This window comes from Anolis sagrei, chromosome 4, assembly GCF_037176765.1.
Source record: "Anolis sagrei isolate rAnoSag1 chromosome 4, rAnoSag1.mat, whole genome shotgun sequence".
Lineage (NCBI taxonomy): Eukaryota > Metazoa > Chordata > Lepidosauria > Squamata > Dactyloidae > Anolis > Anolis sagrei.
In genome coordinates, this window is record NC_090024.1 from 104,658,350 (window position 1) to 104,684,898 (window position 26,549).

Below are 26,549 nucleotides of genomic sequence, written 5' to 3' on the forward strand. Positions count from 1 at the left end.
TTGATCTCCTATCAGAGTAAATTAGTAGCCTTATGTTATTAAGATGTCAGTATCAAAACATCTCCAAGATCATCTGGAGAGGCCCTGCTCTTGGTCCTACCACCTTCTCAGGCGCGACTGGCGGGACAAGAGATAGGGCCTTTTTAGTGGCGGTATTAGATTAGCCCTTTCCTTCCTGATTTTCAGAAAAAAGGTGAAAATGTGGCTTTGTGACCAAGTCTTCAGCAACTAACACAGTGCAATAGATGACTTGGATTTTTTCATATTCTGTGTTTACCCTAATGTATATTTTGTTCTTGTTTGCATTTTATATGATTTTATTATTTGTTGTATGTATTTTCGTTTGCTTTATTGTAATTGTTGGGCTTGGCCTTATGTTAGCTGCCCCGAGTCCCCTTGGGGAGATGGTGGCGGAGTATAAATAAAGATGATAATGATGATTATTATAATGAATGTGTAACAATCATTGGAATGGCCCGACTTTGATCGTGGATAACGTGATTTTATAGCTGTGAGTGGTATTGTTTATGTTTGCTTTTAACCTCATTTACATTTTAACTAAATGTTATTTAATTGTTGAATTGTTTAAGGCATTGAATTTTGCCTCTGCTGTAAGCTGCCTTGAGTCCCCTTCAGGGTTGAGATGGATGGGATATAAATATAGTAAACAACAACAACAAAAGTCAGGGCTAAAGATAGAACCTGACTCCCCAAATGTGGGTATCAGACATTCAAAATGTTCATACTGTCACTACATTAAAATGGAAAAACATTCATTCAGGTGAAAAACCACACAATTTTCAGATAGAAGGCTTATATTTATTGGTACTGAATATTTAAATAAGTCCTAAGAAGGTTAACGTCAAAAATATACATTTAAAAAGTTGCTACTCTCAAAAAGTACAATTTCTCCATTCTTGTCCAGATGCATCCAATTTCCCAAGTCTTGACCTCTAAGAAAGTAGCTCACTAGTTTTCAGTTGGAAGCTGCCCATGTTGATTGGCTTTGGCTTTTCACATCACACACCTCTTTGCCTCTCCAGCAGAGTTTAGAAAGAGCTTACAAACAAGGAAACAACTTTTCATTGTTTCTGTGTTTCAGGATGTATTTAAAAGAGATGCCTTCCTAAAACAGGAATGGAAGAGAAATGGGCAAAGTAATTTGCTGGAGGCATTGGTGAAAATTGCAGGAATCTGGGGTCATCCAGTGGAGAAAAGCAAAAAACAAAAAACAAAAACATGCTGACTTGTGTTTTTAGCTAATTTGTTAAAGGCATTGTATGTATGTACCCAAAGGGCAGGACCTTTTTTTATTAGATCATTTTCTGTTAGTGAACATGAACAATTTTTGAGCTCCATTTAGCAAATGAATTTCACCATGGTAACAATGCCCTAAACAACATAATTAAGATCCTACTTATTCTACATTTAAATGTAACCAATATTATTCAGAATCCCAGTTGTGTGCCATTCCTGCAGTTGGTGTGCGACATTACCCACTGTTATAGATATGAGGTGAGAAGGTGACATTTAAAACTAATGAATACCACTTCTGCATGGGGTTTTCAGGAATGAAATGCTAGGAAATTGGTACTGAAAAGCTGATTCTCCCCCAAAAGCTCTATGTCCAGCTTTAGGAGAGCCCTATTTCCAATAATTCCTCTATTCACCCAAGCAAGCTCTGGAACACTCAAACATCAGGGCAATTTCTGACATGAAACAATCAGGGCTAGCTAACACCTTCCAACAAAGGATTCCATCAGGCAGGAATCAGCCAGACTTTGAAGCTGCAATGCAATTCAGTGCTAATCAAGCTGGCCAATTGGAACATTCACACTTGCTTCAAGCAGTTCTTTCTTCCACCCTGGACATTCCACAGATATATACATTGCTTGCCTAGTTTCCAACAAACCCCTCAACCTCTGAGGATGCCTGCCATAGATGTGGGTGAAAGGTCAGGAATGCTTCTGGAACATGCCACACAGCCCAGAAAACTCACAGCAACCTATTATTATTATTATTATTATTATTATTATTATTATTATTATTAACACAACAAGATGAGTCCACAGCTGGCTGTTGAATTAGATCACACATCGGACACTTCCCAAGTGTTTAGTACTGTGTGATGTATTGGCGAATAATGCATGCAGATCCCATTAAGGTGGCCTTTTGCAGCTGGCAGATGGTAATTTTGTGCCGATTATGTTTAATTGCGGGCCAAGGTCTTTATGCACTGCACCCAGTGTGCCGATCACCACTGGGACCATCTTTACTGGTTTGTGCCAGAGTCTTTGCAGTTCGATTTTTAAATCCTCATATCTTGTCAGCTTTTTCAGTTGTTTCTCTGCAATCCTGCTGTCACCTTCGATCCATACTTTGTTTTTGAGGTCAGGAGTATTATGCCCCAAAACTCTGTCTGTCTGAATCCAGAAGTTTGGCATGTTCATTCCCTGTAACTTTTTCTGGCTTGTGATCCCACCAGTTCTTTGCTGCAGGCAGATGGTATTTGTGGCACAAGTTCCAATGAATCATCTGAGCAACGGTGTTGTGCCTCTGCTTGTAGTTTGTCTGCACGATCTTCTTGCAGCAGCTGAGGATGTGATCTATTGTTTCATCTGCTTCCTTGCAGAGTCTGCATTTGGGATCTGTTGTCGACTTTTAAATTCTGGCTTTGTGGCATTGGTTCTAATGGCTTATTATTATTATTATTATTATTATTATTATTATTATTACATTTATATCCCACTTTATCTCTTCCAAAGGAGATTCAAAGCAGCATGGCAGGGGGGCAGACTGAATGGCTCTTGTGGTCTCTTTCAACTCTGGTTCTGTGTTTTTGACCTTTGGATTCTCTTGTCTAAAGCTGATGTGAAGTATCCTAAGGGATATCCTTCTCGCTTTGTAGTCCTGCATGCAAGGAAGGTTTAAGCGAGAAATTCCCTTTTTATAACCGTATAACCCAGTACTCAAGTATGAAAATGAAGAATTTGCATTTGAGATATTTCCTTTTTTCCTGCCTGAGTCACCAAAATGTAGCTGACATGCTGTCACAGCAGTCCATGGAGCTGGTATTCTGGTAGAGGTGATGTTTCCAAAGGAGAGAAGGTTTTGCCTCTGTCAGTGCCTCCTGTCAAAAATCAACAGATCAATAATGGTGTATCTGCCAGCTTACCGCACAGCTGAGTGCTAAAATGTAGTAGAGGAGCTGTCACAGAAACATAATGTCAACACCAAGGGGCAGGGCATGTTGTACTCATGGAAATGGCAACCTTTCCTTACATTATCCTGTATAATGCTGCTCGGTACAAATGGCTATCATAAGCAGCTGTTTGTATAACTCTCTCAGAAGATGAACCAGCTCGGAGAGCATTTGCTTGAAGTAAGAAGCTATGTTGAAAAAATATATAGAATAATAGAGCTGGAATAAACCACAAGGGTCATTTAGTCCAACTCCCTGCCATGAGGAAAAAGCACAAAATACCCATCCAGCCTCTGTTTAAAAGTCTCCAAGGAGGGTACTTCCACCAGACTCTGAGGCAGAGAGTTCCACTGTTGAACAGTTCTTACAGTAGGGAATTCTTACCATAATAATAATAATAACAACAACAACAACAACAACAACAACAATCATCTTTATTTAATACCCCGCCACCATCTCCCCTTGAGGCCAAGCCCAATAAGATATTACAATAAAACAAAAACAAAACACAATAACAACACAGTAAAATACATATAACATATGAGTACAAAAAATGATAAAACAACATCTTACACAATAAAAGAACAATGAGCAGGCCGCATGTGCAAGATAAAAAACTAAAATACTAAAAATATTAAAGATCAGGATGAGATAGGGATGGAGCAGATTGTTTGTGAGGGAGAAACTCATAAAGGAATGGGATCGTAAAAATAGATCTTCATACAGGTGGGGAAATATACTCTGGGGACAAAAAACCATTGAGGGGGAGCAACTGTGTATGATACTATGGCTACTCTCCAAAAGTGCATCGGAAAAGCCAGGTTTTGAGATCCCTCTTGAAAGTTTCTAAGGTGGGAGCCTTCCTAATCTCACCGGGCAATGAGTTTCAGAGTCGGGGAGCCACAGAGGAGAAGGCTCTCTCCCTTGTGCTTACAAGACGAGCCTGTGATAATGGCAAGGATGAAAGGAGAGCCTCCCCCGAGGATCTAAGAGCTCGGGCTGGTTCATGGAGAGAGATCTGGTCACAAAGGTCCAAATCCGGTCTTAATCTTCAGGTGGAATCTCCTTTCCTGTAATTTGAACACATGGCTCTGGATCCTAGTCTTCAAAGCAGCAGAGAACAAACATGCTCTCTGTTCATTATGACATCCAATCACATATTTATACATGGCTATCATATCTCCTCTCAGCCTTCTCTTCTGCAGGCTAAACGTACTCAGCTCTTTAAGATGGTACTCATAGGGATTCATGATCTCCAGACCTTTGGTCATTTTAGTCTCCCTTCTCTGGACACCTCACAGATTGTCAATAAATTGTGGTGCCCAGAATTAGATCCAGTGTTATTCCAGGGCAGAACAGCAGAACAGAGGGGCACCATGACTTCCTTCGATCTAAACGAGGGGTCTTCAAACTTTTTAAACAGAGGGCCAGGTCACAGTCCCTCAAATTTTTGGAGGGCCGGATTATAATTTGAAAAAAAAATGAATGAATTCCTATGCATACTGCACATATATTATTTGTAGTGCAAAAAAAGCACTTAAAAACAATACAATAATTAAAATTAAGAACAATTTTAACAAATATAAACCTATTAGTATTTCAATGAGAAATGTGGGGCTGCTTTTGGCTGATGAGATAGGATCGTTGTTGTTGTGTGCTTTCAAGTTATTTCAGACTTAGGTTGACCCTGAGCGAGGGCCGGGTAAATGATCTTGGAAGGCCACATTAGCCTCCCGGGCCTTAGTTTGAGGACCCCTGATCTAGACACTATACTCCTTTTGGTGCAGCCCAAAATCCCATTGGCTTTTTTAGCAGCTGCATCTGTTGGCTCATGTTTGACTTGTTGTCCACAAAGACTCCCAAGATACTTTCACATGCATTGTTGTTGAGCCAGGCATCACCCATCCTGTATTTTGTGTATTTTGTTTTTTCTGCCCAAGTATAGTCCTTGTTGTCCCTGTTGAAATTAATTTTGTTAGTTTTGGTTCAGCTCTAATCTGTTAAGGTTGTTTTGAATATGTATTTTGACTGTATATGAATGGCCCACCTATGTAAGAATGCTGATCAATTTCTGAGAGATGATGAGCTTTTCCTCAGACAAATGTATCATAGCATAAGAAGCTCAGTAATGTAGGAAGAAAAAAATATTGTACATTCTTCTGTGCACAGTAGAAATGAATCTAGTTGTATTTTTGTGCACATGAGTGTGTGTGTTGCAATTTGTTTTGGGTTGTTTTCTTTCTCCCAGAAAATGTTTACAAACACCCAATGCAAATCCACAATTTCTGTGACGCTTCCAGCACGACTCTATAATTCCGATACCCTTGTGTAACTAAACATAAATGTGACTAACCAAAATGCATAACCAAAATATGCAAAAATGATCCTTGATGCTATTACATATTTTCTCCCCTGAATCAAATAATAGATGCTAAATACTTTGGGGTGGGCAGGTCTCCTTCCTTACACCATGTAAAGTGCCATGATATTGAAGGGTCTGTAACAAGTCATAATATGAAGCACTTATTGTTATTTTTCTAGAGCTGTACATGATTCAAGAGGCATCACTGATTTTGACGTCAGTATCCAATTGTGATGGTTAGAGATACAGATTTTTAGTGTGCTTCCCAGTTAATCTGTTTTGTATCCCTTCCCTACAGACCCCACAGCAATATGAAAAGGAGTATGATCAAAGGCGTGGGAATGTTGAGCCAAGTAAGTTCCATGGCTTTGCTTACGATGGAATATGGGTAATTGCCAAAACACTGCAGCAAGCAATGAAGATTCTCAATGCCACCAACAAAAACCAAAGAATTGAGGACTTTAACTATACCAACAAAGACCTTGGGAAAATCTTTCTGGATGCAATGAATCAAACTAGCTTCTTTGGTGTAACGGTAAGCCTGTCTCAATTATTTTTAACTGAATTCTGTAGTTGTATCTTTTCTGGGAAATATTTCAGCTGTTGGCTAGTAGAAGGAAAACAACATATGTGGGGGAAAGTTCTGCTCGCTATCGTTCAGAAAAGAATGAATTGTTTGGTATATGAGGCTGAATGGAATATCTATTACTTTGCTGATTCTTAGTTCAGCAGGCTTGCAGGAGACATCTGGTCCTGGTTGAGATGATCAGGGTAGCTGGGGAGCAGCAGAAGTGTTCGATTTCTCTGAGACTTTCAGAAAAGAGTCATGGGAGAAATGGGGATTCAGATTTGCACTTCTGAATGCAGAACCACCAAGTTGCTTTTCTTTCTGCACCCCAGGACCATTTTATATTTCATGATGTCTGTGTGCCTGAAAGATTTTAAACAAGATGCAAACGTACACTATAAAGTTCGCTCAACACTTGTTGGAGAAATTGATCATAGATTAGATCAGTGTTATTCAAGGTGGTATCTCCAGTCCACAATCAATTGGCTGCCATTCTCTAGTGAGTTTCCAGGAGAGAAAGAAACTGTTGTGGACAATGAGATCAAATACAGTGCTGCTCCATGGCACAGTAGGGAAAAATGGCAGTCTTCCAAATTAGATAGCGTGAGAAACATGGAACTAGATAGCAAACCCGGATTTGCAGTCTTCTAGTATGTGAAAAATTGAGCCATCTGAGAGGCTGCAGTCTTTACTGAGCCTTATTCAACCTTACAGCTAAGCCTCATAGCTCCTCATGCAAGGAAAGTTCAGGTCACTAACACTCTTTTGCCACTTAGCCATCTGTGCCTTCCCAAAGGGCTTTTGAGACAGTTTTAAAGGAAATGCTGTGTTAGTTTCCTGGTTTGTTTCTGCTTTCTGTTTGTTTGTGTTATGTTTTATTCGTTGCACTATTAAGAGTTCACTGGAAATCTTTGGCTTAAAATAGGGGTATAAATGTCTATCTTCATCATACATAAATACCGGTAATAACAATTAATCATTGGGGTGTAATTCTAAGTAGTAAACGATACCCAATCCCAACGATAAAATCTTGCATTATATGCTATGTGGCATAATAACAAGAACACACACTCCATATATATGGCAGGCCATAGTTGGTATATAGTGATTCATAACACAGTGATGATAGTTTGCACAGCAAAGATTTATGTGTAGTCAGGGTTCACATATTATCTGGTGATTTTCCTTCAGTGACAGATGTAGTCTAGGCCATAATATTTAGCACAACTTGTCTTTATTTGCACACAGAACACATCAGGCAATAATTCAGAATTTGAAGCTCATGTTTCCTTATTTTACATGTTTTATATGGTCCTCTCACAGAAAAACGCAGCATTTTTTCCTGTTCTGAAAAATGCTTAGGGAGCCCATAATGCAAATGTAATATTTTACTTACACATTTATCATACTATCCTATGCCACCAAGTGCTAAAGAGCTTAAATAATTGAGGAATGTCATGTACATATATCCGGCATTGCTCAGGTGTCATAGAGGCCTATGTCCCCTTACTTTCCCATCTTTCTCTTTCCTTTCTCTCATACTTTCTTCTCCTCCTCTCCCTCCCCTTTCTTTTCCCATATTTCTCTCTCTCTTTCCTCCCTTCTCCTTCACTTTCTGTCTACTCCAACTCTCTTTTTGTGTCTTTCTTTCCTTCCTTTCTCCCTTTCCCTTGTGCACATGTCATCTTTCTTTCCAAGTCACAATACAGGCGGACACTTCACCTAGCAACAGCCAAGCCAGTGTCATCACAGAAGGCCACTTCACCTAGCAACAGCACTTGTGATACAAACAGACATACTTTCACACACACACACAATTCCTTATAACTTAGAATTTATACTTCCTTTATAAATCCTTTGAAAACAAATCTGCTCATAGAATCTGGTTCTTGCTCTGATTCCTCCTGTTGTTTTTTTTTCCATTTCACTGAGTCTGGTAAATCTGAAAAATCAGAATAATGGTGGAATTATCTGAATGTCTTGTGAAGATGAAACAAATGGAAATAAATGAAACAATTAATAAATAAATGAAATAAACTGAAGTTGACTTACACAAACCTCACAGGAATAAATAGATGCTGTATAAGGGATTGTTTATCTTATAATGTAGACTCTGGGATATGCTTTGAACAACATAGAGAAAAAGAGAGAGAGCATTTTAACATGATAGCATGTTCAGACATTTAAGCAGCCTTAGGGAGGTTCTACACAGACACTATAATCCAGTTTGGACATCAATTTACACAAATGGTAATCTTTTTGCAGTGCTTACACAAAAACCCCAGGAACTGCTTCAAGAGTGGGGCAGTGACTACAGTATTCTCTGAATGCAAATCAGAAGTGTTTTTATTGTGTTTTAGTGGTTTTGTATGGTTTTTAAAAAATATTATATCCTAAATGTTTTAATTGTATTTTATGTCTGTTGGAGCATCAAATTGTAAACCACCTTGAGTCACCTTTGGGCTCAGAAAGGTGGTATACAAGTATAATAAATAAATAAATAAATAAATAAATAAATAAATAAATAATCCAGGAATTGTTTCCCTAACCAGTCTTCTGAGATGTACTGTTTTGCACATCCATGTCAATTCAGGATCCGCATTGGACCATGGCAGGGCACAGGAAAAGAGGACAAAGGGGTGGAAAGCAAGAGTTCCAATGGGAATGATAATGGTTTCCCTTTGGGGAAGTGATTATTTGCCTTCTGGCTAGCTCTTGTTTCAGTTTTTAAAAAAGTTTTTTAGCGCTATCAGTGTCCTAATAATTGTTCTCCATTTTCCTTTCCGTTTCGAGTTCTGCATAGGACATACTGGTCGGTTGCAGTGCATTTTCCGTCTTGTTTTGGACTTTCTGAGGAGTTTTTTTTAATCACGCTGTTTCAAGCTTAATGCATGCTACATTGGAGGTGTACATTTTGTGGAATACCTCCCCCCTCCCCCAAGCTGGCTTCAAACTGTCCTCAAACTGTCCTTCCTGGATGAGGATTTATCTGGCAAGAAAGATGAAGAGGACAGCCCAGGCAGCAGACTCTACACAGAACCAGAAGAAGTTGGTAGTCCTTCCTTAGAAGTGGAACTGGTGGCACCAGTGCATTTTGGCAGTGGATCAGTTTGAATTAGAGCTGATCATGCTATCTACTCTCCAGAGCATTTCCTAACTCCACTTAATGTGATTTACCCTAGACTAGGGACCAGAAGTCTCTTGTTGTCATCTGGATATCCAGGTTCAACTTCTGGTTCACTTTGGAGGTAAAGGTCTAGTAGATAAACTATAAAGCAATAGCAACAAAAGAGCATGACAGACTTTGATGAGCTTTAAAAAGGAAGCACTGAGATAATCACATCAGCTGTGATATTTATTTCTGAAAATCAGCAAAACCATCTCTTTGCTGCAAAACTACATATGTACTGTGTGCTTTTAAAAAAGTAAAGGTTTCCCCTTGACATTAAGTAATTTTTTCATTCAAACTAGGTTAAACAGCTCACAGAAAAGTTCTGTGTACAATTTTTCACAAAGATTTAGATATCCACTTGAAGATGCTTGGACTTTTGTAGTACAGTTAAATGCTCTAGTTGTGTTCAACTTTGGGAGGTGGTGCTCACCTCCATTTCATAGCCAAAGAGCTGGTGTTGTCCGTAAACACCTCCAAAGTCACGTGGCCGGCATGGAATGCTGTTACCTTCCCAATGAAGCGGTACAATTGATCTCTTCATATTTGCATGTTGTCAAACTGCTAGGTTGGCAGAAGCTGAGGCTAACAGTCGGATCTCACCCCACTCTCCAGATTCAAAATGCTGACCTTTCAGTCAGTAAATTCAGCAGCTCAGCGGTTTAACCCGCTGTGCCACCGGGGGCTGCTTTGCATTATGTCATCATGTTATTTCCACAAATTCTCATTTTCTGACATTTAGTTGCTCGTAAGACTCTCTTCAGGTTTTTCCTACTTTGCTTTGAATTCTTCTTGGGTTGCTTTTCATGTTCAGAGCTAGATTGATTCTGCTTTTGCAGAGCTTCTGTGTTTGACTTGGTTCTGGATTGGTTTCTCTGTTGCTTGTTCTCTTGAATCAAAGACACACTCTCCTGGACACTTGAAAAGGACACCCTGCTTCTGTAGTGCTGCGCAGGCCAACATTAGAGGCCCAAGCAGAACAAACTTTATCTTTTGATTATGCATATCTCCTCATAATGGAGTTTTGTATTAAACCATAGCCTGAAAAAAGAGCTAGACTATATTTATGAACTTTCATTGTTGACATTGCCTGTAGCATTGTGGTGGGTTCTGCGTCTCGTGTTAGTGAGACACTGAACTCCCATAGCAGTGGTTTTAGAGACAGAGTGCCCAAACTGCAATCCAAAACCAGATATGAGGTGAGTAGGCAACTAAGGAGGGAGGGCGCGGGGGGGGGGGTGATGGCACATGTGCCAGAAGAGAGGGCACTGCATCCCCTTCTGACACATGTGCCATAGGATCACCACCATTTCCCTATAGAGTTTGGTTTGATTTTCTAAGAGGCTTTTCAAGATACTGAATGAGTTTTCGGAGATGAGTGTAGCACCTTTCATAGCTCTTGTAATGTTTTAACTAAATTCTTGGTGCATTTACCACCCTGTACAGACATGGAAGCCAGAACTGTAATGATATAGTAAAATCCAGTATTGATCAGGGAAGAAATACTGCTCACATGCATCCAAGACAAGTGAATTTTTTCCTGTATTTGGAACACTCCAGAGACCTCTGGATATGGAACAAAAGAGCACAGAATTAAAAAAAAATTAACCCTGTTCTGAATAGTACCAAGCAATAGTTGTATTTGCAACTGTCACCTGAAAAATTCATGATTATCACTGAAACAAGTAAATCTGCTTTCAGGACTTGCAACAGGTGTTCCGGCATATGTCTAGGCTATTGGACTTGGAGATAAAGTCTCCATGCCTTCGAATACATTCATCAATTAAGACATAAAGAAAGCAATTTTTAAAGAAAACAGATGATGTTTAGTCTGCAAAAGAGTAATCTGTTGTAAGCAAGTTGAAAGGAAAGTTAAATTACAAACAACCTTGGCAATAGATAATGAGCTTGCCAGGCAGAAGGGATGTAAATATTTTATGGACTTCCTAGTTGGTTCCTTGTAAAGGTTGGTCAGGAAGTGCATCTGTTTTAGAGTGTGCAAGAAGCCTTTTAAATAGCCAAATTGATGTACTAAATTCCCCAGTGCCTTTTCCTGGCTTGTCTTTGTCTCTCTTTTAAAAAAACAAACAGGGGAGACCCTGCTTGGCAATCCAATTCATTCATTTTGATTGTGCAGCATTCACATTCCTGAAGCGACTGGCCTTGAATGAAATTTTCACATGATGGAAATTCCTGTAAAAAAGATTGAGACATATATGTGGACATTTGGAATAATTGACAACTTTTTCCTCCTTCTGTTTCAACTGTGCTAAAAAGATATTTTGGAAGAAGTAGCCTGTAGCAGAAAGCAGCCAGAAGCAGGATGTAACAGTGAGGCAAACATAACAGATTGTTCAGGTATTATAAGGCCTTAGAGTGCTCCCAGGGACGGCAAGAGTTGATCCCACTAATATTAAGCACAACAGAAGGAGAAAATGCCATTGTCTGTAATGCATGGTTGCATTTAATGTAGGTGTTTAAAAGGGGAAAGGAAAAATAAGGGGTGGGTGGGAAGAGATGAACATGATAGAAAGGTGATTTTAATTCCAAACCTGTGCCATTGCTTTGATCCTAGTGAAAATGTTTCCTTTCCAATCCGCTATTGCCCATGGAGAGCATACATTTTTAAAAAAATGTCCATGCACTGTGATCTGAAATTCTTAGTCATGGTTATGACTGTAGTTTAAAACATGCATCTCACACAGAGAACAATCTATTTACTATGTCATGCTAAATGTTACAGTCAGCATGGAGTTAAGGTTTGCATGTTGGAGAAAGGGGCTGAATACATAGGTCACCGACCTGAAAGTGGGCCAGAGGTTGCTCCCAGGTATCCAGATGACATGCAGGGACTTCCAGCTTCCAGTGCAGGGTAAAAACCATTAACTTGATTTTACTCCACATTAGCAAAAGTTGTGGAATGCTCTGGAGCTTTCCTGAAGCTCCAAATCAGACCTGTACTTCAGGGTGGTAAGAACAGCTGAGTTGGTTTGAATTAGAACTAGTCCAGCTATTTCCTTGGGTCAGTGACACCATCATGTTTTCCCTGTGCTCTGGGAACTGGACTCCTGGCACTTGCAGACACTTTGCTGATTTCACTAAAAATGCCTGTGCAACTTGGAGAAAGGAGGAGGAAAGGAGGAAGACAACAAAAGTAAAGGTGATCATCCAGTAGGTCTGAAGAGATTTGGCCTGACTGTACTGTTGGGATTCAGTCCTACCTCTGCAGCAGGATAAAGGTGGTGTAGCAGCTCCCAAGGGCAGACCAGAGTATTGTCACTCTGGACAAAACCCACATTTTGTAGTTTCTGTAGATGGGTCCTTAGTCTCCATATAGTTAGGGGCCACATCCTGCCTTAGACATATTGGATTATCTTGGGGAAATCACATTATCTCAACCTTGGAGTAAGGCAGTGGAAAACCCTATTTTGTCAAGAACATTCTATGATAGGTCAGAGTCAACTTAAAGATACACACAACAACAACAACAGGTATGCTAAATGCCCATGGCAGTTCTACTTGCCATTATCTAGCAAAGGACAAGGACAACAAGGTAGCCTTTCTAGTTGAGATGTATTTCTTCACTGTATTTCTTCACCAAAGGAACATCAAGTTATTTTAGCAATTTCCATTCTGCTATGAGATAGCTTTTAAAAATGGCAGTTTTCTTATGATATTTCCAATTTGGAAGTTATTGTGCACAGAATTTGAATTTTCTGTGCAGAAAATAGTATTTTAAAGCTGAAATATTAATTCTTACATGAAAAATGCTGCTTTCTTTGCAGAGAATTATGCTTTCTAATACAACAATAATAACAATAACAACATTTTATTATGATACAAAGACCCTTATTACACTGAAGCATACAAGTTATATAGGTAAGAACATCCAGTTGGATAGAATTTGCAAACATGTTGGCTAAAAACATAGGTAAAATACTACAAGATGTGTTTCAGCCTGTGTCTAAAATTGGGAAATGTCTAATTCTAATACAAATATGAATAAACCATGTGTGAATTTTATACATAATAAATGTCTAATCACAACTTTTATGTAAAAATTAATGTTTCTGTGTTGAAATACTATTTTCCATAGTATTTTCTACACAGAATATTTTCTTCACAAAATAATGTTGTTTGCATTTTGCATAGAGTAAGTCCAAATGGTAAAGATACTTGTGAGTCTGGAGTTCTTCTTGTCATAGTTTCTCAACACTTGTAAAATGCTGGTTTCTACTGGGTTTTCAGCCAAACAGAGACCCCAAACCCCATGATTTTGCTAGATACCCTCCTGGGTAGATGCCAGTTTGACTGTGGGGTATTGCCTCCAGCCTCTGTCATTTTGACATGACAGCAGCTCTGTAGAAGATACCTGCCCCCATTTGCAGGCCTCTATAGAAGAGACGTGCCTCCATTTGCAGGGTAGTAGCATCATTTTGTTCCTCAGGCCCCTGGAGCCGAAGAACTGGAATCCTGTGGGTATTGAATCTCAGGATCACAGAAGGTGATTCCAACAGTTAATGCCCACAGACCCAGACCTTCCTGGAAGGTCTGCACCTTCCCAGGTGGATTTTAATCTGGAGTAAGCCTGGAAATCCGGTTTACTCCAGGTTAAACTGGATTCACCCATGGTGTCATTTGGATGTCTCAGGCTAATCCAGAAGTACACATGGGCTTTAGATCTGTGTAGATGGACCCTGACTTTGAGAAAATTACTTTTGAAGCTACAACTCCCAGAATACTCAGGTCAACATGAGCCATGCTAACTGGGGAATTGTGGGAGGTAAAATCAAAACAGTAATTTTCTGTGTATACCTGCCGAGTGACATCACATCAGAAGTTTTTTGCCCTTCCAATGTTTGGAGACAAGCAATAATCCTTCTGCATCAAATAATATAACAAAATGCCCCCATCGTATTCTGATAAATGTAGAGAGTATGAGGTCCCTTGGGGAGATAGTTGTGCCTTCAGTTACTGTCAAAAAGGTCAAGACAGCCAAACCCCAGCAGCACCATCTTCCCGTGAAAGTACAAATATAAAATTGCTAGCAACTGTACTGCTAGCAAAGTAGCACTCAGAGGGAACTACAAAGCAAGGTTTTATGATATAAACTGCCACTTACTGTTGTCATGTCAAAACATTCCCTGCTAAAACTGAATTGCATCTCCCCTTTCACAAAAAAAAAAAAACCCCTTGTTAACAGACTTATGTTAGGAGTAGCAGATTAATTCTTTTTTTCAGCACATTTAAATAGAGGACATCATTTAAAACAAGGGCATCTGGCAAGTTTATGGATTTTTTGCAGTCAGTTTGTGATGAGACCTTTTCTAGCCCTAGAGTAATTCCATGATCTGTCCCTCTCAGCGGAGCAGCAATCCTTACCGCTAAATCATTTGCTAACCAAACATTTATCTACACTTGGATGCTCAAGGACTGCCTGAGGTTCAAGAGCTATTAGAATTTTTGAAATGTTTTATAAACGCACTGTGCTTCTATGTGTATTTTTGTTAATAAGTGGGAAGCTATTAGCCTGGAAGTTCCTTGCTCGGCTGTAGGAAAAGGTGGTGGACTTTTCTGTTTGTTTGTTTTGGTCTCAACCACTAAAGGGACTCTTAACAGCAGGCTACTTCACGTTGCATTAAAGCAACTTTGGAGAATCCTAGGCTTTGTGTAAACCAGCAGAAGGTTTTACTTGCAGTACACTTGACGCTAAAAGAAGTTTAAAAGATAAGAGCCTGTTGAGAGATTACATTTTTACTGTGTTTACCTGAAAAATATAATTTGGAAGTCATGAAAAATGTTTGCAAATTCACAAGGCGTCAATGATTAGAGTCAAGATTGGCTTTAACTCCCTGTTGAATTCGCTTGGAGTGGCAAATCTGAGTTTGTTGCTGTGCAAATTATGAAACAACTACAAGAGCTTTTGTTTTCTAGCAATTCCTAGTGTCATAATAAATGGTATGTAGCACATATATTGTAGGCATACCATTGGAACTGTAGAAAGAAATGGTTATGGAAGTGAACTTTAAATGTTGTTTTGTTGCCATTACTACTGCTGTGGACAATTTTATACAGTGATATTTGCTTGCTAAATCAGGTTTAACTTTTGAAGTACAACTGTGATTACCTGTGATTATAGTAAGAGGTCATTAAAGTTAAGTTATGGAGAAATCTTTATCTCTAGGGCCACTAGTGCATAACCCTTTTCTGTAAATGTGTTGGCTTCTATGCTCCTATAATGCTAACTCATAAATCAAACAGAATCACATAACTTGAGCAATCTTCATTGGGCTACCCATGGGATGTGATACATACAATGTTTCATAGCTATGCATTGCAGTGCTATCACTCATATAAAATTTAGTGTTATATTTATATGAGTGATAGCACTGCACTGCATAGCTATGAAACATTGTATGTATCACATTATTCTTATTATAAGCATTTATTAAGATAAAGTCAGTCCTCAACCATTTGCAGCTTGAAAATATTCTACCTTCCCCATCCAAAAAGCAAACTTTGATCCAAACCCCAGCCACTGTATTAAGTGATATGAAATTATAAGATCATATAATAAGATGCACCCTCCCTCCTGGCTTTTAGAAAGAAATTAAAATCATGGCTTTGGGATCAGGCCTTCGGACAGTAGATGTTTGTAGAATTTAAAGGACATGGACTAGAATGACAATACGACTGGCAAGACTGTTTTTATTAATTATTGTTTTAATGTTTGCTTATGTACTGTCTAATTATGATTTATATTCAGTTGTGGTTTTATTATTGTGGTTGTTATGGTTTGGTATCACATCAGTGTCCAATGTATGGCATTGAAGTTTTGTCAGTTATGTGCAAACCGCTTTGAGTCCCCCTTGGGGTGAGAAAAGCGGTATAGAAATACTGTAAAAAATAAATAAATAAATAACAGAATTCTCTATCATGTATTTTACTCACATCTTACATCAGCTTTGCTTTCTATTTGAGCTGCTGTGGAACCCACTTTTTAGGGAAAGGCAATTTAAAATTATCAGAGGCGGCCCTAGGTAATTTTTATGGTAAGCAAACAGTATTTTGGTGCCCACCCCCAACCAATCACTGATATATATTTTCTGTTCGTCGTGGGAGTTCTGCGTGCCATATTTGGTTCAATTCCATCATTGGTGGAGTTCAGAATGCTCTTTGATTGTAGGTGAACTATACATCCCAGTAACTACAACTTGCATATGTCAAGGTCTATTTTCCCCTAAGAGCGCCCCTGGGCAAAATCAACTATACAGCAAATGCTTACTTTGCGTAATGGGTTGAACCGCCCCTGCAATTGATTGATTTAAAAAGTAATACTATACTTTATGCTGTGTACAAAAGTTAGCTAATGTGTGTATCGGTATGTCTTCATGTACATCTCTATATGCACACACATTGTCTTTACGAGCATGTCATGTTGGTTTACAGGTCAGAAAATTGTACACTTTTGTCTTTACGGTCAACACTATTATTTAATGATCAGTTGTTCTGACTGCAAAAGGAAACTAACTATTAAGTACCACTATCCCTGGGAATGGGAAAGGCCATTATATGAATTCCATCACCTTAAGTGTGAATAGGAAGTTAAAAATCAAAGGATAAGTAGTTGGAAGAGGATGAAAAGGTAAACAAGTAATTATAAGGTTCATTGTAGTGAGATAATCCTTGTTGCATATAATTTTTCAATAAAATGCATTAGGATGCACTTTCTTCAAGGACAAGTAGCCTACATTTTGGGAGAAATGGACCAAATACAATGTAGAGTCACCCTTTTTATTTCACTACCAGAAGACTGCAGAAAAAGTTGTGCCTTAGGAAAATGAAATGGTCCTAGTGTGGAAGCAGACTTGATGTGGAAAGTGGAAACTGGGCCACCAGTACATGAAAACATTGCCATAGTCCGACTCCTTAGCTGTTCCTGTCACTATTTCTGCCCAGAGGCACATCTTGCTGAAAATTTCTGCAGCATGGCTATTTTATTATAAAAACACTCTTTTAAAATATAAAATGATAGCAACTGACAGCTTTTCACTACGAGAAGCATCAAATGTTTGGACAATTGCTTCAAAATGGGCTTAGATGCCACACATTCTTTGGCTCTTCTCTAAAGCAAATATCAAACCTCTTACATTTGTGGCAGAGAATTATGACTGTCATTGTATTTTTAATATAAGTAGGGTTTTAAAAAATAAATTAGGTTCATATTTAAGGTTATCTTTTGTCATATTTAAAATACGGGAAGTACAATCTTCACAGCCTAAATATCCTAAAGGCACCAGATCTTGTCTTATCATGGCAATAATGATTAGTACTTGGATGGGAAAATACCAAGGGCTATCAAGTGCCATAGGTAATGGCAAAATCCTATGAGGAAACCCTATGAAAATTAACAAGATGCATATTCCCAGAGTTTTGGCTGGTTAGATTTCATGGTGCAGAGCTATTTATTTAACCTATTTATACCTCACCTTTCTCTACCCTGAAGAGGACTCAAGACAGTTTACAGAGAGGCAATTATTCAATGCCTCAAAACACATATAATTCAAATAACATTAAGATAAAATTACATTTAAAAATATTTCATTCAATACTAAAATTACACCGTCCATAATCGCAGTCCAAGCCGTTCCATAGTCATTGCACATATTCCAAATTTGTTATTGCACTGCACTATTATCCAAAAACCTGATCCCAAAGCCAAGTTTTTACTTTTCTTCTTAAGGCTAGTGGGGAGGGGGCTGATCTAATGTTGCTGAAGAGGGAGTCCCACAGCCGAGGGGCCACCACTGAGAAGGCCCTGTTTCTTATCCCCACCAGTTGTGCTTGTGAGAAAGACGGGACTAAAAGCAGGGCCTCCCCAGACAATCTTAATCTTTGAGGTGGTTCATAAGGGGAGATACATTCTGACAACATTTAGGACTTTATAGGCTAAGACTAGCACCTTGAATTGTGCTCAGTAGCAGACTGGCAGCCAGTTGAGCTGACACAACAGGGGGGATGTTTTCGCTCCAGTGATCAACCTGGCTGCTTCCTGTTGAACCAATTGAAGCTTCCAAACAGTCTTCAAAGGCAACCCCAAGTAGAGTGCATTACAGTAGTCTATACGAGATGTAATAAGAGTATGAACCACCATGGCTATGCCGTCCCATCGACTATAAGAGTTAAGGAAAAGGGAATAAACTTTTCTCCTTCTCTTTCATGACAAGTCCTGGTTTATCATGACTTTCTTTGTGTTTTGTCCTGTATTTCACTTGCATTCATTCATAGTGATGTGGAGATAGAATTACATCTGTGTTTATAGTGATGCCAATATACTATCAGATAATCCATATAATGAATGCAAGGTAATGTGCCCAAATGCACATGGCAATTTTACATAGTAGCAAAACCTAGTTTACAATATAGATTAAGGGAAATGATCAAGAATGAGAAGATGCAGGAATATTTAATATCTACTTATAATTACATGAAACTATGGGTTGATAGGTATTGTACAAAAAATAAACATTAAACATGAGGAAATGATAAGATGATATGTAAATGCTACAGTGTAGAAAATAACACTGCAATCCTATATATTCTCACCATCATACCACAAAGATGGAGCCCCCGGTGGCGCAGTGGGTTAAAGCACTGTGCCGGCAGGACTGAAGACCAACAGGTCGCAGGTTCGAATCCAGGGAGAGGCGGATGAGCTCCCTCTATTAGCTCCAGCTCCTCATGCGGGGACATGAGAGAAGCCTCCCACAAGGATGATAAAAGATTGGGTACGGTTGTTTTTTGTAATAATTGTGCATTGTAATTGCTTATTGGTAATTTATGGATAATGTGTTAAGTCAATTGTTATATGTTGTATGGAACCACTGCTGTTTCTACTGTTTTTACTGTTTGTGAACCGCCGTGAGTCGCCTTCGGGCTTGAGATACAGCGGTATATAAGCAAAGTAAATAAATAAATAAATAAATAAAACATCAAAAATCATCCAGGCGTCCCCTGGGCAACGTCCTTGCAGGCGGCCAATTCTCTCACAACAGGAGTGGTTGCTCCTGACATGACCAAAAAAAAAAAAAACAAAAACAAAAAAACAAAAACAAAAAAAAACACCCCACAAAGATTTCAAGATGCCACCTTGAAATGTCATCCTGAATTCACTGCAGTAATTCTATAATTTTGTTGAACTGCGACTCCGTTTATTTGTTCTCTGTAAACTACACTTGCTTGGAATCAATATAAAGAATTCTTAGAATTCTTCTGGTTTCAAACTGAATTGCTATACTTTTCTTCCATGGTAATAATCTAAAGGAGTTGTGGTTCGGAGAAATGTGAATATAGACACTCAATTCACTGAAATGCCAAATACCTATTAGGCATTTTATTTTTTAATATTAAAATTGAAACATTGTCACTTCCTCAGCATATAGCAGAATGTTAAACAAAGCTACTTATGTACATTTGGAGACAGTGGTGGATGTATGGCAACATTATAGATACGCAGTGAAGTAAAATAACACATCTGAAAGCTGAAGGGTGCAACTACACTATAGAATTAATACAGTTTGATACCACTTTTATTGCTATGGCTCAGTGCTATGGAATCCTGGAAGTTGTAGTTTTATAAGCTGTCTAACCTTCTTATCTTAAGAGTCGCCCTGTGGAACCCCCAGTGGTACAATGGCTTAAACCTTTGTGCTGGCAAGGATAGGTTGGCAGTTCGAATTAGGGGAGCAGGGTAAGCTCCCATCTATTGAGCTCTAGTTTCTCATGCAGGACATGAGAGAAACCTCTTACAGGATGGTGAAACATCAGTCATCCGGGTGCCTCCCCCCCCCGGGCAATGTCCTTACAGATGGCCAATTCTCTCACACCAGAAGCGACACAAGGATTTCCTTTATTGCTCTTACAGTGCACAACCATGTGTGCTACTCTTTCCATTCTGGGACATTTCCATTCTGACTATTTAGGTGATGTGAGTTTGGATAGTCCACAGCTGCTGTTTGGTTTAATCCAGGGAAAGGTGCTTAAGGAGGCTGCATCCTGGGTTAGAATAACTCAGGGAAAAGCATGAAAAGCTTTACCGGCACATGCAGCTGGGTCTACATAGGAACTGGCTGCCAGTGTCCTAATAGCAACCCCATGCTCCCCTTTCTCAGGAGGCCTGGGGATGCAGGATGGCTTTTCTTCCTTCCCACTAGTCTCTGCCAGTGCCAGCAGAACAGGGTGACCTATCTGTTTCTGTTCCAAGTGACTGGCAAAGGAGCCTGAGAAAAGGTAGAGGGGAGCTTTCCCCACTCACTCTACCGAGGTGGTTCATAGCATCCTTGTTGGGCTGCAAAACAGCCTGGAATCAGTCTTGCAGATGCCAGTTCTGGCCCACTTTATCAGACTGTGTAGGATCGCTCTACAGTGATAGTAATCCTGGTTGAAACCACTTAGACTGCCATGGCACAATGCTATAAGATTTGTGGAGTTGTCATTTGGTGAAGCACCAGCACTCTCTGGTAGAGGAAGCTAAAGATTTTGTAAAACTACTCCCATGTTTCCTTACTATTGAGCTATGGCAGTTTAAGTGGTGTCAAGCTGCCTTTATTCTACACAGATGCACCCTAAAACTATATCAGCTAGTGTTGCTTGAGCACTTGCAGAAGGTAGCTGTTGAAATGGCCCACACTTTCTGTCCCAGCCATAGTATCATATCCCTAAGTAATGTGACTCATCAGAGCACAAGAACCACTGCCATTCTGAGCACCATGAAAATACCTTTGCTTAATAATTTTAAAAAGAACTGTTTTTCCATCCCAGCTACTTCTTACACGAGAATAAATTAGAAGAGCAACTAAATAGGATATTACATGTTGTTTCACCTAAAGTAGTCATGGTTAATGACTCCCATTTCAACTGAGCAGTGAATCTGTTCCAGATTTTAGGTGGAACTTTAAAGGAACTACCAAAGATGCTGAACCTCGTCCCCAGAATAGATCCAGTACTTCAAATAGTTTCTTTATAGGTCTATCTAATAAGCAGGAAGCTATTTAAGAGAATGTCAGTGGCCTCGAAGCCAAAGGTAGTGAAACAAGAAGGTTCTTGTATAAAATAATATTCTAGATCCTAATACATTGATAGTTTTAAATATACCTAGTTCAATTAGATTTAAAAATTAGATTGGAGACCAAAACCTGCTTTTTATCTTTTTAGTATGGTGAGAAAGCACAAAAAGTATAACTGGACTCAGTAATCATAGCCAGCTACTGGTCAAAGGACATTTAATATAATGCCAAGTTTTTTAAAAACTTTGTTTTTTTAAAAATACATTACAATTGTACCCTTGATTTGCTCCTGATAAGATAGATAGATAGATAGATAGATAGATAGATAGATAGATAGATAGATAGATAGACAGATAGACGGACAGATAAATCATAGAGTGTTTTTTTGAGGAGCTAGTCTGATATTTTGAGCTCAATAGACTTGAGTTACAATCCCTCTTCAATCAGGATGCCTCATGGGTATATTTGGGTAAGTTGCCATTAAGTCTAACTATAGTTTGTTGTGTGGCTAAAAGAGGAAAGCAACTGTAACAGATAATGAACAGTTTCCCATCTTTCCCAGACCAAGTATTATTGGATGGTAAGGATAAGAAACAGACTTCCAAAATTGTTGGAAAAATATCAAACCACTTCTCCATATTTATGACATTTAACTCTATATTTAATGTTTCCTTGATTTTGAAACAAAGAACATAATTATCAGCATATTAGACAAACATTTTCTTACATTTGTATTCTCCATCACCATTCTACTTTGATGAGGTGCCAAGATGAATGTGTCCCACAAACAACAATAGTTAATCAATATATACAGCTCTACTAGACCAGTGTGCGGGTTTTTCATCAGTTCAGTTTTTTATCATTTTTTTCTTCTATTCTGCTTTCCTTTTTCTGCTGTCTTGGATATTAGCAGCATGCTACAGCATTTAGCAACACCCATTTAAATGTGAAATAGCAAAAGCCACATGATACACACAAGAAAGTGTTTTAAGTGACTGCATTTGATTTTTCACACTTGACCAGCTTTCAAGTGGAGAAGTCCTTTTTCTTCTTGCTAGACATTATTAGAAAGAACTAATTTTTTTATGCAGAATAGGCAAAGACACATTCTGCTGTGAGCCCTGGAAACAATAATAGGTGCATATACTACTTGTTGTTGAATGTATTTGTATTAGGGGTGCGCAAATCTGTTCTGTTTTTGTCCTGAATTTCGGGTGCCCCGTTCTGTTTTTGGGAGGATTCCGGGAGATTAGGAAGAGGCCATTTGGATTCAGAATCCTGAGTTCAGTTTCTGTTTTGGGAAGAATCTACCCAAAAACAGAACAAAAACAGTACTAAAACAAAACAGAATTCTGTGCCATTTTGCACACCCCTAATTTGTACTCCTCAGCAAGACAGATGGAATATAAGCACTTCTGCACATCATGATTGTTAGGAGATTTACAAAGATGAAAAACAGAAAGTGGATTGTTTATTTGTTGTGGATGGATTATACATTACCTTTTCAAGTGAGGGCTTTAGTCCAATGGTTGACCGTTGACCTTTGTACGCAAAGAGATACCCTGTTAGGATCCCTTGTGTGTACAGTCAGAAACACCGCCGGTAGCACATTTGAGAAAAAGCTCACTGCCAGTCAGAAAAGATGAACAAAACTGAACTAATTCTCTGGCCCCTAATAAGTTATTTTGATTATGTTTGCAGGTGAGGTTTGGGGCAGGCTTTATGTTGCAAGAAGGGTCTAGGTGTGAGTGTGTGTTGGGACCCACCTACCTGCGTGACCGCATTTCTGTGTACGAACCCATGTGATCTCTTCGATCATCTGGAGAGGTCCTGCTCTCGCTCCTGCCCCCCTTCGCAAGCGCGATTGGTGGGGACGAGGGAGAGGGCCTTCTCTGTGGTGGCCCCCCAACTCTGGAACTCACTTCCTAAGGATTTCAGGCAAGCCCCCACATTGGCAGTCTTTAGGAAGAGTCTGAAAACGTGTCTGTTCCAGTGTGCCTTCCCTGAATAAGAAATAATCCCCGGCAAAATGTCCTCAGAAGCACTTTAATTACTCGTTGGGTTGCTCTCCCTTCATTTCTTTTAAAACTCTCCTATCAGATACATCCTACCTCTATTCATGCCCAGTGTTTATTTTTTAAATTGTAAATTATTACATTTGGCCCAGTCATAGGTTTTTAAAATCCTTGTGTGTTACTCTTTATATGTGAGTTATATTAATTGTATTGTTTTTGCTTATTGTTTCTTGTTTTATTGATGTGTTGTCGGGCTTGGTCTCATGTAAGCAGCTCCGAGTCCCCTTGGGGAGATGGTGGTGGGGTATAAATAAAGTTTATGGCTCCTCTGGATCACAAGGACAGCCTTGCCTCACTTTCTATTTCAAGTCACTTTGGAGCTGTGTTCCAGGCACCCAGTTCATCATGGGTCATACAGAGTTTGACCTCTGCAAGTGACCAGAAGTCACAAAAAACCCTAAAATTGACACAAACTCAAACCAGATCTACTGAACTCTTCTGGAACGTGATAAATTGCATAGTTGATATTTCCAACATGGTTTATATTTATGTAGTTGCTTCAGCTCTTAAGAGTGTCTGTGTGTGTGTGGGAAGAACTGTTTGTTGCGAAGTCACTGAGGGATCGTTTTATAAAGGAACAGTAACGTTACAACTCAGCACCTATGTTGAGAAGTGCGTAATCATCCCATCTGTTATACCCATACGTAATCCCATGGTACACTTTGTGCATGTTCACTTTAATGGTATTCATGACAGTGTGTACATTGATAAGCCATCTGTCAAGACATGGAGTTAGTGTGTTGAGTTTTTCAAAAAGACATGCCCTGCTTTCACTAAGCTGCTTGTGAGCAATTTGCAATTTTATTAGCTCTGCCCTCTTTTCTTGTTGAATCCAGTCATTTGTGTATACATCTTATGTGCAAGTTCTCAACCGTAATACATATTTTACTTACTGTAAACAGACCCCATGGCTTGGGAATTGTGTTTTTCTAAAACAGGATTGTGATCTATGTGGGACAGTTAATCTCGAAAGCTCGGTTTCCGTATAATGTGATTAGAACTTTGGTTTCTTTAGCAAGCTTTTCCCATGAACCACATAAAAGACTATACGTGAATTGGCAGGCTGGTTGTACTAGTGTGTGATGAGTGGGGGATGAGTTTCCCTCTTTTCTGAATCAGAGAACTGAAGGTACAAAGTATCCCCTCCCATCCTGTAGTACAGTGGGAAAGATTGCCTCCTTTATTTCTGTGTTGGCCAAAGGGGGATGTGAATCCCTTCTCCGTGTGTTGGCATGGATGTGTGTGAGCACAGTAGCTCTTTGTACTGGAGGGTTGGGCAAAAGAAGAAGCTTGTAGAGGAAACATTGCAAAATGCCAGGTTCCTTGGCCTTGTAAAAGGCATCATAGCACTTAGCAGGGTCACTTCTGTAACCTCCTCTCAAAGGCCACAATGTATTACTGTCTGCTTTATCCACACAGCTCTGAGATTTTTCTTATGGGATAGTCAACAAAAGGTGACCAGTCCCTGACAAGGGCAGGACCTCTTGTTTGTGGTCTCTCCATCTGGCTCTGTACATTTCATGTCTTTTCCATAGCACAGAAGGTACTGCTTATGAAAAACAGGAAATACGGCAGCATTTTCCTTTTTGTCTTATTTTTGTTCTTGCTTTGCTAAATTGTTCTCAGATCATTCACATCACTTTTGAATAGTACAATTCAGCTTCAAATGACTTGTTTGTGGCCACATTCCACTGTCTCATTGGGGACTGCCCTTTATGAAGGACAAAAATGTCAGAGAGGCTCTTCTGATTCCTTAACAAGGAGGTTCATTACTGGAAACTTCAAGAATTACTCTACCCCTGAAATATAAGAGAAACGTATTTTCAATTATACTTTCTGCATCTAAACTAGTGGATATGTTAATTAATGTTCTGTGCTGTGGGAATGTCAGTGAATGTCATTACTTAGAAAAGGTATGGGTTTTCCCTTGATGATTTTCATCGTCTTAGAGAAAAATGTTTGCTTCCCTGAAAAATCCCCTAGATATTTGATCAGACTTCTCTTGTTCTCCCTCTCCCCTTTGACACACAATTGGATGGTAGCTGTGATGAGTATACACTTCAGATTTCCTTTGCTTGACAACATATGTTTGTTTATAATACTGTGGATACGTTATGGCTATGAAGCATAAACTCAGCAAAACAATTTATGGATGTGCACCAGGGTTTTTTAATTATTTTATTCTGGCATTTGAGACATCTTCTCTGTATTCCACATTTGCAAACTGTCTTTGTTTCTGCAGGACAACTCCACTCCTGCTATGAAATTGGGACTATTTCAGGAGTGAAGGAAGCCCCTTGCCTCTTCACGGGGTACTTTGCTTGTTCCTCTTGTATTTTCTTTCCGACTCACTCCATCAAGAAAAATTCTCATTTGCAAATCATGCCCTCCTTTATAGAACGTGTGTTTATAGGAAAAGCTTTGGAGCTAACTTTATTGCTTCAGGCATGTTGCTGCTTCATTGTGGAGTACTTTTCCCTTGACATGCTCTGCTGTAGATTTTAGATGTAAATTCTTACGTGTCATATTCTTGAATGCAAGAACAAAAAAGGGGCAAAACCTGTCTTCTTATAAGCAAGATGGTGGGTTCTGTTCTGTTAGTCTCAAATGGGTTTTCTCATTAGTGAGCAACATTTGTGTGCAAACTCTGCAATTGATTTGTAAACTTTTTAGAGAATCCACTTTCATTTCATCATTATCTCAGGTGGACATGAGAGAAGAAAAAAACCTTGGTGGTAGTCAGGGCCGTAGCCAGAAAAAAAATTCGGGAGGGGTTGAAATTTTTGGGGGGAGGGTGAAAATTTCACGGGGGGGGGGGTTGAAACCTGCCTCCTAGCTCACGCTGAAGCAAAGATCACAGCAGGGGGCAGAGCAGCCTTCAATAGCCTGCAGCTCCGCCCTTGTCAACCACCTCCACCAAGTCTGGCCTCCTTAATGAGAGCATTCAATATCCCCCCCCCCCGCCAACTTGGTTGCTTCACTACTGTTCTGTCGCGCGCTGGGCCTGTAAATAATTGTCTTTAGAACAGGATGTGCAACCTTTGCCCAGCGGGAAGCCAGGGGGCCTAAAGAGAAGTTCTCAGAGGTTTCCACCACAAACAGTCTTTA

The 26,549-nt window shown here is 39.3% G+C and overlaps 1 protein-coding gene across 2 annotated transcripts in view; it reads left to right on the forward strand.

The window, feature by feature from the left end:
• GABBR2 (gamma-aminobutyric acid type B receptor subunit 2) overlaps positions 1-26,549 on the forward strand; it is a 418,186-nt gene that overhangs the window by 148,842 nt on the left and 242,795 nt on the right. For both annotated transcript variants that reach the window (XM_060774637.2, XM_060774638.2), the window contains exon 7: positions 5,863-6,099. In XM_060774637.2, coding sequence (XP_060630620.2) covers positions 5,863-6,099 — 237 coding nt within the window. The remainder of the gene's footprint in view (positions 1-5,862; positions 6,100-26,549) is intronic.